The 13,175-nt window shown below is 41.1% G+C and overlaps 1 protein-coding gene across 8 annotated transcripts in view; it reads left to right on the top strand.

The window, feature by feature from the left end:
* The window catches only part of LOC102199129 (dedicator of cytokinesis protein 9), a 76,442-nt gene that overhangs the window by 18,428 nt on the left and 44,839 nt on the right, over nt 1–13,175 (top strand). For 3 of the 8 annotated variants that reach the window (XM_013908332.1, XM_005723529.2, XM_013908330.1), the window contains exon 1: nt 2,864–3,295. The exons of 3 other annotated variants lie outside the window; for them this stretch is intronic. In XM_013908332.1, the coding sequence (XP_013763786.1) occupies nt 3,125–3,295 (171 nt within the window). In that variant the 5' untranslated portion in view covers nt 2,864–3,124. Of the gene's footprint in view, nt 1–2,862; nt 3,296–13,175 lie in introns of those variants that run through there. 2 more of the 8 variants (XM_013908331.1, XM_013908329.1) reach the window with 1 other exon arrangement.

The raw sequence follows: 13,175 nt of genomic DNA, 5'->3' as shown, positions 1-13,175 counted from the left end.
CCCCCACCTCAGTCCACCCACTAGTCTCACTGGCTTGCCTGGAGCTCTGACTCATGATTTAGTATGGATGACACAGTCCAACTGTCTACTGCTGGAGGCTACAGGACCACTTCATTTGTGAGCTATAGAGAAGCACAGTACAGATGTCCTTTATGGTGTAGGATTGATTATATTAAGACAGTGTGTGTCACAGTGCGTTGGAGTTGTGAACCTCTTTCTTAAAATAAATGATATTGTTTTTTTTACCTAGCAGCTTTTTTTGTGAAGACTGGCAGTACAGAGAAATATTACTACATCTAATGACCCACCGATCCCCTGTTTGACCTTAATAATTTATCGCCCTTACACCGCACTACAATTCTCTTGCACAACGCAGCCCAAAAACATCTTTCTCGAGCAATTTGGGGGCATGTAATCAAACTTTTTTGACTGAAAATCCACAGTCCAAAAAATCCACAGCTTCAAAATGAAGCGCAACAATAAACGAAAACATCCTATAACTATATTTAAACCAACGATTTGCTTGTTTTAATGTGAAAAAGAGCCTTTGAGCTGTTATTTATTATCAGCAAACACACGGTGTGATTGATAACTCATGAATGGGCGTCCTGTTAACTCAAACAACCTCATAGACATAAGTGTTTCATTTATATACTGTTACATATATCCTTTGCTCAACAGGAAACTAGTTTGATTCAGGTGTTCATTTCTTAAAATGTGCCGCGTGATGCACTAGATTCATTCTTTTTCATCATTTTAAGAAATCTTGCATGCTGTAGTACCTTCGTGGCAAAATTTTTAGCGCCTCAACACAATGTCGTTGCAGACGTGCTCCTACGTGCACGGGGACAAAATATTTACAATGACCAGCTGTCACACTTAAACCAATGACCGCTTCTTGCTTGAGCGACGTCTTACTGTTGGTGCTCAGTAATAACAGTTCAGTGATGACTGACAGATGATAGTAAACATGCTTGAGTTGCAACAAAAGTCGCCAAAAATAAACAGACACGGCCTCAAAGAGGAGATTTATGACTTTGCAGTTTTAGTAGTTTTACAGCAGATTGCTTCTTGTTATTCCATAAACTAAGCCTAAAATCCCTTCGCTGCAGCGACGGGGGGATGGAGACAGGATCAGACGTGTGAGAAAAGGGATAAACCAAAAGAGGAAACGTATTTCCCAACAGATCAATGGGCATAATCATACTCTCGTCCCCTCCCTCCCCTCAGTTTATTTTCTCCCTCGTCTTCCCTTTCTCTTTCCTTCTCTTGCTGAATCCCCTCATCTGGGGGCTCAGCTGTTTTCCCCTGCAGCTCGTCTCATCCTGCACTCAAATGTAGTTCAGTGTGTCAAGCACCACTGAAATATTAACACAGCAGCAAGCAGAAATGCGTGCGAGCATTCGTGGCTTAGTGCACCATCGTGATGTAAGGGAATGCATCCGTCTCTCCAGACGTGTACGTGTGCGATCATTTGGGTTAAAGTGAACTAAAGAACAGATGAAAGTTCATTGCTCAACAGTTTTAATAAAAAAAAAATCAATGCCACCATGTTTTACTGTTGAGAGAAGCATTAAGCATAATCATACTAAGCGTAGCTGGTGCCAGGGGGACTCGCAGTGTTTGTGTAGCTTTAGGATGTGCACGCCACTTTGACAGTTGACTTTGAGGTCTTAAGGGGTCTTTGAGTGCGACTTAGAGCAGCAGGAAGTGAACAGACAGGATAAATAAACCAAGACAAATACTGCGGTGCTTCCTCGTCTCCTCCCCTCCCAATTCCTTATAATCAGGATGTAAAACACGAGCAAACACAGGAGGCAGATGGGATAATTTTGTAGGCTTTTAATGAGATTTTGTCCCACATGTATAAAATGGCCCAAAGGTAGCACAAGGACTACATAAAACTAAAGATTTGCAAATGTAGAAGCAACAATATTTTGAAAGTGACCTAGAAAAAAATATTTCCTTTCCTGCTTTCATCTTCAGTCTTCCCGATCACAGTCCAGAGACATTTTAATCAAAGGCAGTTCTAGCAGATGAATCATTCCCTGACATTTCGAAAAAGCCTGTGTATGATCAAATTGTGTGGTTTCATTCCTAGTATTTCTGTGTGTTTGGCAGAGCGGGCAGCTTGTGATCAAGTGCAGCTAATCTTTGGTCAGGAAAGTGCTCCCTATTTGATGTCTTGGCCTAAAAGGCTTAAATCCTCTCATGTCCTCGGTCTGTTTTGGAAATGGAGATTTTTAGGAAGCCTTGAGTCAGGCCACTGGACATTTCAGTGCTTTTTTTGTTTATTTAGTGTGTTTGTGTGCGTTAGGCAGGATTTCTTATCATATTTTCAGTTTATTTTGTGGTTTTACTGCAATATCTCTCGCAGACTGTTGTGCATATTATATAGCATCCATTTATGTGATTCATGCGCTTGTTTGGTCTGGGTTTTTTTTAGCTGAACTAAATAAGCATTGAGCCATATTGCTGCTTGCCTGACCATGGAATTAGACTCTCCCTCTGGATATGAAGGACTGCCTTTAGTGTAACCCACTTATTTTTGCTATTACTTGTCTGAATCCCTAAAGGAGTCCCATTTTTTGTGGAGTGGAAAATGAAATGGGTTAATTCGTTTTTGGTATGCAAATGTGGGATTGAAAAGAGGAGGCAAAAAAGGATTGGGAAGAATTTGGAAATCCAGAGTGGCTCGGAGGAGATCAAGCAAGTGACTGAATAAGTGAGACAGATGCACGCACGAGCCTGTGTTGCACCGAAGCTCAGCATTGGTTGAAGCTGCAGCAGAGCTCACACAGCATCCTTCATCCCCCCCATCCCTCGTTCTTTGCTCTGCCTCCCTCCCTCACTCACTCACTGTATCTCGCCTGCTGACTGAGGTATTTCTACAAGCACAGACTGGGATAGCCTTGACTCTTCTGCGCGAGGTTTGTGTGTAAAGTCTCCAGCTATTCCTCTCCCTGGATCCTTTTCCCATGGACTCTGATGCTCTCTGTGTGGGTGAGAAGTTGCGGATGTGGATGTCAGAGTAATATCATGGACCAGAGGGGAGCAGGAGACAGTGAAGGAAACTGGGTCACTGGCAGGCTCTCCTGACTGATGCCTGTTTGGACCTGGAGGGATGGGGTGCACCACCAGCGCGGTTGTGTTTGATGGGCTGCGTACTGTCCTGGAGAGGAACTGTAGTGGCTACATCTGCAAGGAAGCAGCAGAGCCCACTGGACCGTCTGAGGCTGAGCGAGCACTGAGTCGGAGAGAGTCGCGTGTATTGCCAACACCACGAATACTTAAGGTGTGTGTGTGTGTGTGTGTGGGTGTCTGTGCACTCTCTCTAACCCAATATAGTAGCTTTTTATTTTTCTACCAACAAAAGCAACACAACTGTTTGTGTATTGAGCAAAAATCCATATGGAAAAAAAAGCTTACATTATTTATTCATTTTTTAAAATCACTATAATGTTAAATGCCTCAAGGACACAGTAACAAACCTAATATTTATTGATTTATCTAACCATCCAACCCATACCTTTTTTGTTTAGTACTGTGGTATTAAACAGGACAAAAAATAATCAACAAGCAGCACATTTTATTACAGTCTTATTTTGAAAAGCAGGATGTTTGATGCCCTTTTTTTGTTTGTCAATGAACTGGATCATGGTTTTAGCCAAAATACATTATAAACTAAGATACTAAGATCTCAGCATTAATCCAATCAGAGCGATGGCTAACGTCGCTGAATTTAGTTTTGAAACTCCTTTTAAAGTGGCGCTTCTGTCTACTAAAGCTCTGCTATCATAAAAGTAGTGGTAAGATATGTTTGTAGCGCCTCAGAAGTAATATAACAGGGAGAAAATCAGTATATTCTGACAATATCTAATCAATAACACTTCAGCACTATTTGAATATTTGTAAATCTTGTCAGAGGATGTCCTTTGCTGATTGGCTCTGCTAACATACTGAAGGAATACCTGATATATGACTAATTAAATTATTCAGATGGTAGACTCATTGAAACAAAGCTAAGTTTAACCTTATGGTATTTACACAACCGTTATTTATATTCAGCAGCTACACAAGTCCAAATCACTGTCTTTTGTGTCACATGACTCTGCACCTATGAATTTTACCAGTAAAAGTAGGGCAGTAGGAGGGCCGACTGTTGCCTCTTGCTAAGCACTTCACGGGTTAAAGCCTCTGTGAGCAGGGATGGGGGGTGAGGAGGGTAAGGAGGGACAGTGAGCCCTGTGTCTGCTGGAAATCAATCACCGCTCTTCATCTGTGAACCAGCGGGCTTGGCAGGGTTTCTGCTGCTCCGTACCAGCTTGTCTTCTTCTTCTTCTCGTTTGCGTTTACTCACTGCTGTGTGTGTGATGTGTTGTTGGTTCATCGTATCCACAGCAGAGAGCTGAGTGACAGTGGCAGGGAATTGGGTCAAGGGCACGCTTGCTTCTCTTGGCTCTGGAATGGTCTTATCACCCAAACGGGGGCTGTTAATCCTCTGTCAGCATCCACGGGCTTATAATCGATAGTTAAAATGTGCGAGGGATATGGTTCAGTCCAGAGTGGAACTGAAACTGACAAAAACTACCTAGCAGAAGCAAAATTCTTAAAACCACACCAACCAGTTCAGTAATGTTAAATATATCACTACTAAAGCTACGCTTACTGCTATTATTAGCAAACAGCTAAATCATCATTCCCCCAACTTGATGAATGACATTCTAAGAAGCTGAAAAACACAATGACCAGGTGACAGGTATTGACAGCTATCATACCTGTTTTGTTTTGACAATTGAAGCGAAAGGAAAAGTTTAAAGGTTTGCAATTCTTTTGAACTCTTTAGAACAGTTTGAATTTCTCTTAAGTTTTTATTTCCCTTTGATTTCATCGCTTTATTTGCTGTAGAGAAAACACAAACCGGGCAAGCTTTTTGTTTGGATTACTTTAAAAAGTGTACCGTAGCAGTCGTAACCTTTTACTCCCTTCTTAGTTTTCATATGAGCCTTGGCCTTATTATTATCTTCTTACAAAAATGTCTAAAACTGGGCAGGATGTGTGCTGCTTTGGGAACTGTTTGCACCTTTTTAATCCATTAAGCCTGGTTATAAAAAGACACAAGCCATTATGTTTGCCCTTTTAATTCCTTCTGATTGCAGCAGGTTATCACTTCTGGGCATTTTAAACATAGATGTTAAGCCAAGCGTGCATTCAGCTAGTTGCAGACAATCCTAGACGAAGCTGACTATGGGAAGCTGTCCGTGAGCCGCTTAATGTCTGGAGACATTGCCCGTTTACCGCTTTGTTGATTCACTCGCTGATTACAACAGCTCAGCCTTTTCCTTCCTCGTGAAAGCTCTCGTATCGTTCTCCTTCAAAGAAAAGTCGCAGATATGAGATCATGTGTGGGCTCCTGCGCAATGGTAATTTTTTTTGTCTTGTTGTTTTTGAGAAAGCCTTGCTGTCACGTGGTTGACTCACTCAGTAACAGAAGCACTTGAAGTGATGGAAAAAGAAAAACTGGTGAAAGATGATAGTACTTTTTGTCCACATCTGTTTTGGGACTCCCACTCCCAACATAAGATCTGTGATGGTCTGTTTCCAATGACCTTTGCCAAATGGGTACATGTTTATACATTCCTTGTGTTAAGGAGTTAAAATACCAAACAGAGCCTGCATGACATCATCGAGAAGTTGTTCAGATTAAGTCAGTTAAATAGATTTAATCCCTTGACTTCTCTTTGATATTTACCCACACATTATGTTCACCCATCACACCCCTCCTGACCACACTAGGCAAACACTACGATCAGTCTCTTTGTAGTTTTGGTGTTTGATGCATGTACAGGAAAACAACAACACCACATCTGTTTTTCTTAGTGATTGCTTCCTACTTTCGAGACATGTCAGCCTTACTTGCATCATTCCTCGCACCACCAGTGCATGTGTTCAGTGTTTATGTTGCTCACTTGGTGACTGATACATGGGATACATTGTCTGCAGCACTCAGGCTCATGTGCTTTAAAGGCATTCTGGCAACAGTAGTTTGATTTTCCCAGAGATGTAAAAGCAGCTTTATTCGTATTCAATACTGTTAGTTACATTTAAGGCTCGTTCATCAATAAAGCAATTTTGCTCTCTGTCTCTAATAGCTGCATTATTCCCGAGTGCATTCCTGTAATGTAAAGTGAGACTTTTTTATTTTCTAGCTCTGCTGCAGACTCTTTGCCTCATGATTGCATCCTGTTATTTTCAATACCATTGTTTCCCACATCCTACTGCTGTGATGTTATTAACAGAGACTGCATACACAGTACAGCATCTTTATTACCTCTGGTTTAGTCAACAGTACAGGACCGTGTGGAGAAGTGACCGAAAACAGAGCAGAGAGGGGTGGGTGCTTGAGCTGCCGCTGTAGTGGAGCGCTGTGTTTTTGCTACATTACATTCCAGGTTACGCCCTGTTTTGCTTTAGCTCAGACGCTGCTTGCATCAAACCTTTGTTACGCAACCGAGAAGTCCAGTCATAGTCACGTCCAGGGTGGGGATCACAGCTTGATATATGTGGGTAATTGCTTAATATTTTAACCTATTCTAATATTAGTCATTTCCTCCCTTTTCTTTCTTTTATTACCAGACAAAGAGAAAAATTGAAGCCCAGGATGGACATCTGATGATTGTCCAAATCCTTGAATATACTATTTTACAACTTCCATTGTGAATCGTATCATGCAAAAACATTGTAATAAAATATAATTTATTCGATGTGTAATGATACATAAGTGGATTACCTCATTTAGGTCAAGATTAAGTGCCATATTGGACTTCAAATTCATTTTGTCTGTCTTGCCTCCCAGTTCTGTCATGAAATGGTTTGATAATGACGCAAAGCGAAACCAAACGAAATTTCTAAGCGTCTCCAGAAAACAAGAGAAAACCCTCATAGAGAATAAGAGGACATTTTCCCTGACTCTTTCCAACACGGCTCACAGCTCCGATTTGTTTACATTTTTTTTTTTTTAGTTAGATTTTTTTTATTCCTGAGCATTCATTTCAGGTCCACAGGTACAGCAACAAAGTGTGAGTCGTCAACAAACAGTCTTCTTTTTGTACATTTATGCCGTCAGTTTATTCGCACTCACAGGAGGGCGTATGAAATTGTATTTGATCAGAATACACTTCCCAAAATATCCTTTGAGTGTTCTTCTGGCAACTTCAGTGTTTGTTCTGCTACTAAAAAGGCCTCAGCGGGCCTTCCTGCTTAGACCCAGTGCCAGCTTGCCCCAAAGAAACATGTTTGTAATCGTTTCCACGGAATTTGATTTAAGCACCAAGCCAAAAAATGTGAGTGTTGTGCCACGCCAGCATGTCCTCAATAAGTTAGATTGCTGAGATATCTAGGAGGATTCAAAAAGTCGAGCATCTACTGCATTACTCTTCTTTTCTTTATGTGTTTTTAGTGGAGCGGGACGTATAGTCATACAAATGTGTGCTAACATTTGAGTTTACTCGATTTACTCATGTACTAAACTGTAAATGAGTAAAGCTGTAGATGGACACAGTATAAATCGAAGAATGTGATACAGTAAAGACTTTTACTGGCTCCAGGACTGCAGTTGGAAGACTGAGAGGGGTCAATTATACTGCAGAGCAGAGCTTGCATCGATACCAAAATCAATACCAATATTTGGTAATTAAAAAAGTCCAATATATTCACCAATACTTTTCGTTTTCTTTCAAACACATGAAACATAAATGCATTTCAATATCATTTGTTTGCGGCGTTCCGTGCACCTGTTGCTGAGCAACAGGATATCAACACTCATTCAACATGTTTGACTGGTGTTTCTCCCACCTCTTCTTTACCTTTTTTTTTTTTTTTTTTTTAAATTAACTATTAGCTATTAGATAATATTGGCTGACTATATCAGTGAGGGTCAATATATTGGTCAGGATCAACTCTAGAGAGCATCTCAACTGATTCTCTGCTTTTGGTAAAGACTCAGTTAAACATGCAGCTCAATGGGGAAGTTCCTGATGCAAGTTTTCTGGAAAGTACCTTCCACCTATATGCACAATATTTACTTTGTATAGGAATCGGGATATATGTTAAAGTGAAGCTCATATCAGGTCCTGCATAAAGAGCTTCTCTGTCAACTCTCATTATTCTGGCCAAACATTCAATTAATATGCAGCACAAAGACACCAGTCATCTGGTATCTTTTTTTCTTTCTTTCAGTATTACCAGAGAGCTACCCTCGGGTTGTTTAGGTAATGGTTAGTTAGGGCTAAGGTCAAAGTAAAGGGAAACTTTTACCCAGCAGTTATATACTTATACTGCACCATACTATTCTCGGACACGTGACAAGCAAGAATTGCCCAAGTGTAGTTAGAAAGCCCTGAAGGAAATCCCCATAACATCTCCATGCCTTTTGTCTTCCTAAAGTTCAGAACTTTAAGATATTCACTGTAAATAAATAAGGCCTTTTTTAGGCAATAGAAAAATGGCATTTCAGCAGTGTTTAGGCTTATACCACTATTTTTGCTTAAAATATTTAATTGATTGATTTTTATTTATTTGTTCTTAATAAATTCTCTCAGTTTGTGTTAATATGAAAAAAATATTTACACCTCTTCACCCATTTTCACCAGCCATCATTTCAGCTACCTGTGGAAAGCTGATTGCACTATGCCTTAAATGGGCATGGTGCAATCAGCTTTAATTTCATAAGGATAAGTTATAGCAATAAACTTGCCTGTTTAATATCCTGTTATTGATTTAGATCGAATTACCTACACAAGTGTGTCCCATGTAACCCTTTGAAGGAAGCAGCTGCTCTCTCTCTTTCTCTTTAAACTGAGGCGCAGGCGTGAAACCATAACATCCACTCCTGCGGTGGCCCACCAGAGGAATCTGTAGGTGGAGCCCACTCCTGGGTGGGTTGAGAGGGGCTGCTTCATGCTGGAATCCCCCTTAAGCAGTTGCATCAACAAGCAGGGAGACAGAAGCTGGACCTAATCTGTCATCTGTGATTACAGCTACTGTCTCGGCTGTAGTCGTGTACTGGAAGCAGGAGGGCAAAAAAAAAAAAAAAAGAACATTTAAGTGACTAATAACTCTGTCATATTGGCTGATACAGCTGATTCATGTCCTGCTCAGTCTTACGTCTTCAAAAAGGTGGCAAAGATTTGTAAATGTTGCTTCTGGAGTCCTGCTACAATCTTTAGGGTTTGGGTTCAGCCTGGAAACTCATCATTAACCTTTGAAAAGAAAACTTGATCAGGCTTATTATTAATGTGCCACTAAAGTGCCTCATTGTTGTGTCACTCACTCTGGGCTTTTGATGAATTTGAACCCAGCTCTTATTTCAGCTGTCCCACATAAGGCGTGGATTGTGCCTGACCACACTGTAATTCTTGAGGAATGTGTATCTTTTCTTTTCTTAACCCTTTGTTGCTGTGCAGGTGGATAGTGTGGGGTCATATAGCTTCATTGTATGTGTGTGTGTGGGTGAGAGGGTGTTTAACTCCCCCAGGCTGCACAGCTGAGTGTAGGAGGGGCCATCTCCTCAGCCTGGGTGTGAGTCCACTGCTTTCAGTCAGAGCAGCCGTAGCTTGGAGTGAGCTAGGGACTGAAAAGGGAGATATACAAACTTTTTCCAGTGCAAAGATTTTTCTCTACCTGATATGCTGGCTTGCAACTTCTCTTTGGGATCTGTCTTGGAAATATCTTACCACAAGTGTTGACAATGCAAGGAAGGGCTAGTAAAACTCCAAAAAAGGAGCTGGTCATTGAGAGTCCACAGCAGTACAAGAGGTTGGTTGCAGCTGAGCCTGAGGTAGATCCAGTGCCACAGGTGGTGGTAAGTCATTCAAGTAATTCACATAGAGATGTGAGACTTTTTGGTTTACATTTAAAAAAAAAAAAAAAAAGAAAATCAGTACTGACGTCTCAAATTTGCTCTGATCCTCGCGAAAGTAAGTCGTGTAAAGGTTAACCTCAGCCATAAAGTGCCAAAAGCAGGTGTCATGTGAGCGTTTGTGCTGGTTCACTCTCTCGCCTCCTTTCATAGAAACAGTGCTGCCAGCTCACATTTCAAATTTGCAGTGTTAGCACCAGCACGGGGGAAGGTTGAACTTTATTAGCACTTTACTACCTGGGCGAATACATTGCAGGTCCCTCGACTTTATTCTCAAAGATTGCTTTGGCTCGTAAAATGTTTTATTTGGTGCAAAAGTCAGTGACCGCGACAATGATCATTTCCTGCCCTTTAACGAAGGTGTCCAGTGGTCAGGCCCTCTGGAAAGTCAACCAAACAGTCAGTGACAAGATTGAGAGGCACTACGCAGCACCATTGTTTCAGGCTGCGTGAGGGTGCAGTGATGTGGAGGAGTGGGAGATGCAGATAAACAGCTGCCCGATCGCTGTAGAGAGGGAGTGGAAGGGATGGCTTCATGGGCGTCTGCTTTCTGTTCTTACAGGGTTGGCTCGCCTGTTTGCTGACTTGAGTTTACAGCTGTTGAATATACAGTCTGCACGTTTCTGCTTGGGTGTGTAGACAACCAAGAAATGTAACTGGAGCTTCAGTATTTTCTGATTGACAGTGAAACGTTACCGTTAGTCTTGAAGGCATTTGTTCAACAGGTGATTTCAAATACCTTCTTAAAGGACTAATTTGACAATAAGTGTAAATTTGGGGCTATGTATCGACTCTGGTCAGCACTGTGGGTTGAGAGAATGACAGAGCTTTTGCGCTCAATGCTGAGTGCACTGTGTGGTTGACCACTTTGGGTCACTGACAAAGCAATGTGGAGGCGCCCAGAGGAGTTTGGAGGGAATCAGCAGCACTTGAGTGGGTTCAGATATCCATTACTGGTGAGAAAAGGGGCACCATCACTAAAACGGGGTCAAATCTTTCAGCACATACTTTATTTAAATGTAGTTACTACCACATCTTTACTAGCTTGGTTTTGACCATACAGCAGAGGCTTCATTAGGTTATTTCTAGTATATATTTGGTTTGTTTTTGGCATCTTTCAGCCTCAGATTGCTCACTTGTTCACTTTTTCTGTACTAGCTTAAACCCTCCATTCCAAAAGTCTCAAACTTATGGCAGAACTTCCCTGACAAACAGTCCTGGTGTGTTGATGACATCACTGTGATAGGAGTAGCACATGGAAATTGAAAAATATTTCTCCACAGCATTGCTTCAATACATTGTGGTCTACAGGTATTTGTTTTCGCACAGCTTGCTTAAGGTACAGCCAGCATTTTATTTGGCTTGAGGTCTGGACTTTGACTGGAACACCTTGATTTTTTTCCTTGTGTTAACACATCGAAATGCTTCAAATCAGCAAACTGCCCAAACTTCTGCTTTTATAGAGGTGCTCTCACTTGCTGACAATGGAGTGCATTTGAGCAGCAGCACCTGGCTGCTACTGACCTTGTTATTTCATGTTGAAGCACTGAGGGTATCTTTAGTTTGTCACAAGGTTTGGCTGTATTTAGCAAAAACCAAAAACAAAGACTAACATGGTGACGTGGCAAAACCTCAGACTTGAAAGAGGTTATACTTCTTTTTTTCTTTTTTACCATGATCACACTGTTAAAACTGGATTTACGTCTCTTGCCTGCTCATCATTTGTTTTCTAAGATTGCTCATCATATATAAACACTGTCAGAATGTGCTCATGTTCCATTTTCACTTAAAAAAAGGGGAAATTTTAGTTTGTTTTGCTATTAAATAGCTTATTGTATATTGATTTTACTCATGTAAGATCAGATCAGGCCATTTGTTGCCTATAAAGTAGAATGGCCCCTCTGTTCCAAAGTATCCATTGCAGGTGTTTGGTTTAGTCAAACCTGATTCATTGTGTTTTGGGTTTTTTTCCCCCAGGTCATTGCTTAATAATGATAGTATAGGTGTGTTTGCCTGACATTCTTAAGACTTCATCTTCTAGAGGCTCTCAGATTGTTTGTGGAGATATGGAGATTTTAGGCGTCGGATTAAGTAAGACATACACGTATTTATCTTATCTTTCCATAAATTCTTTCCTGGCTTACATCTAGAAATCTCTCCATCCATCAATTTTTTTCTGTTCTAAGGGGAGTTTATTAAAGTTCAACTGCAGATAATTGTATATTTGTGTTTAAATAAAATGTGGAGAAGAAGTTGTCTGGTATGTCACAACCTGCTTCAGCTGACAGACATGGTGGCACCATCTCTGCTCTCCTATTCCCTCCCTGTCCTTGAAACTGATACAAGGTCCTGCCCCCTCTGTCCTCGCTCTGCTCTGTTATTAACAAAGGTTACTACATAGCAGCATAGATTCAGGCAGGTCTACATGCATGACTCCCCCATCTGAGATCATGCTAACATTATCAGTCCCAGATGTGGGAGGAATGAGTGAGCAGTGCTGTCGCTCAGCCCTGAAGTCTGCTGATCTGTCACTGCTTGTTTTTCACTTTGCTCGTTGTTGGATTTATCCTCCCATCCCAACAGATAAAAGCATTGACAGCTTGCGTTCATTGCTTTATGTCCTAGACAAAAATTACAATGTCCTGTATGTTGTCCAGATGGAGTGTAGTATGATGTGTGCCATCGTAAAGAGTTGAGCTCGTTGAGACCCTTCTTATCCGTGAAGCAGATGCACTTTCTCTGGGCAGATGGAGCCCTGATTGACTTGTCACTGTGCATCTAACAGAAAACATGTCCTATTGTGCCCTGTCACACGGCTGGATAAATCCAAGTCTGTTGACTGTGATCTCTTCTCCTGCACATGCTTATTTAAAGTGCATTCCTGTTAGTTATGGTTTACCAGCTTTGTTTTTTATTTTGTTGCTTATTCATCAAGATCCCCCACTATGTAAGTGTAAGCATCATCACATAGGTTAACCACACACCAAACTGCCTTTGTTTGAAAGTCTTTTCTTTGCTCGCACCGAATGCACATCTTTTTTTTTTTAAATATTCTGTGCTAAAAATGGGCAGTTTTTATTCAGAAGTTTGCTCCTATATCTGATCTCTACATCTCTACAAACGCAATAATAAATTGATATGTCCGTTGAAACCAATTTATGCCTGTCGCCAAGTTTCATTTAGTTGATGAGAAAGTATTGAAGGTCTGAAAACTGAAAGGAGCTAATGGGTTTTTACTCTCCAATGCTGAGGGGTT

The sequence above is a fragment of the Pundamilia nyererei genome, unplaced genomic scaffold, assembly GCF_000239375.1.
Source record: "Pundamilia nyererei isolate P.nyererei 1_Seehausen unplaced genomic scaffold, PunNye1.0 scaffold00009, whole genome shotgun sequence".
Taxonomy (NCBI): domain Eukaryota; kingdom Metazoa; phylum Chordata; class Actinopteri; order Cichliformes; family Cichlidae; genus Pundamilia; species Pundamilia nyererei.
This window is presented reverse-complemented; position numbering and strand designations above follow the sequence as displayed.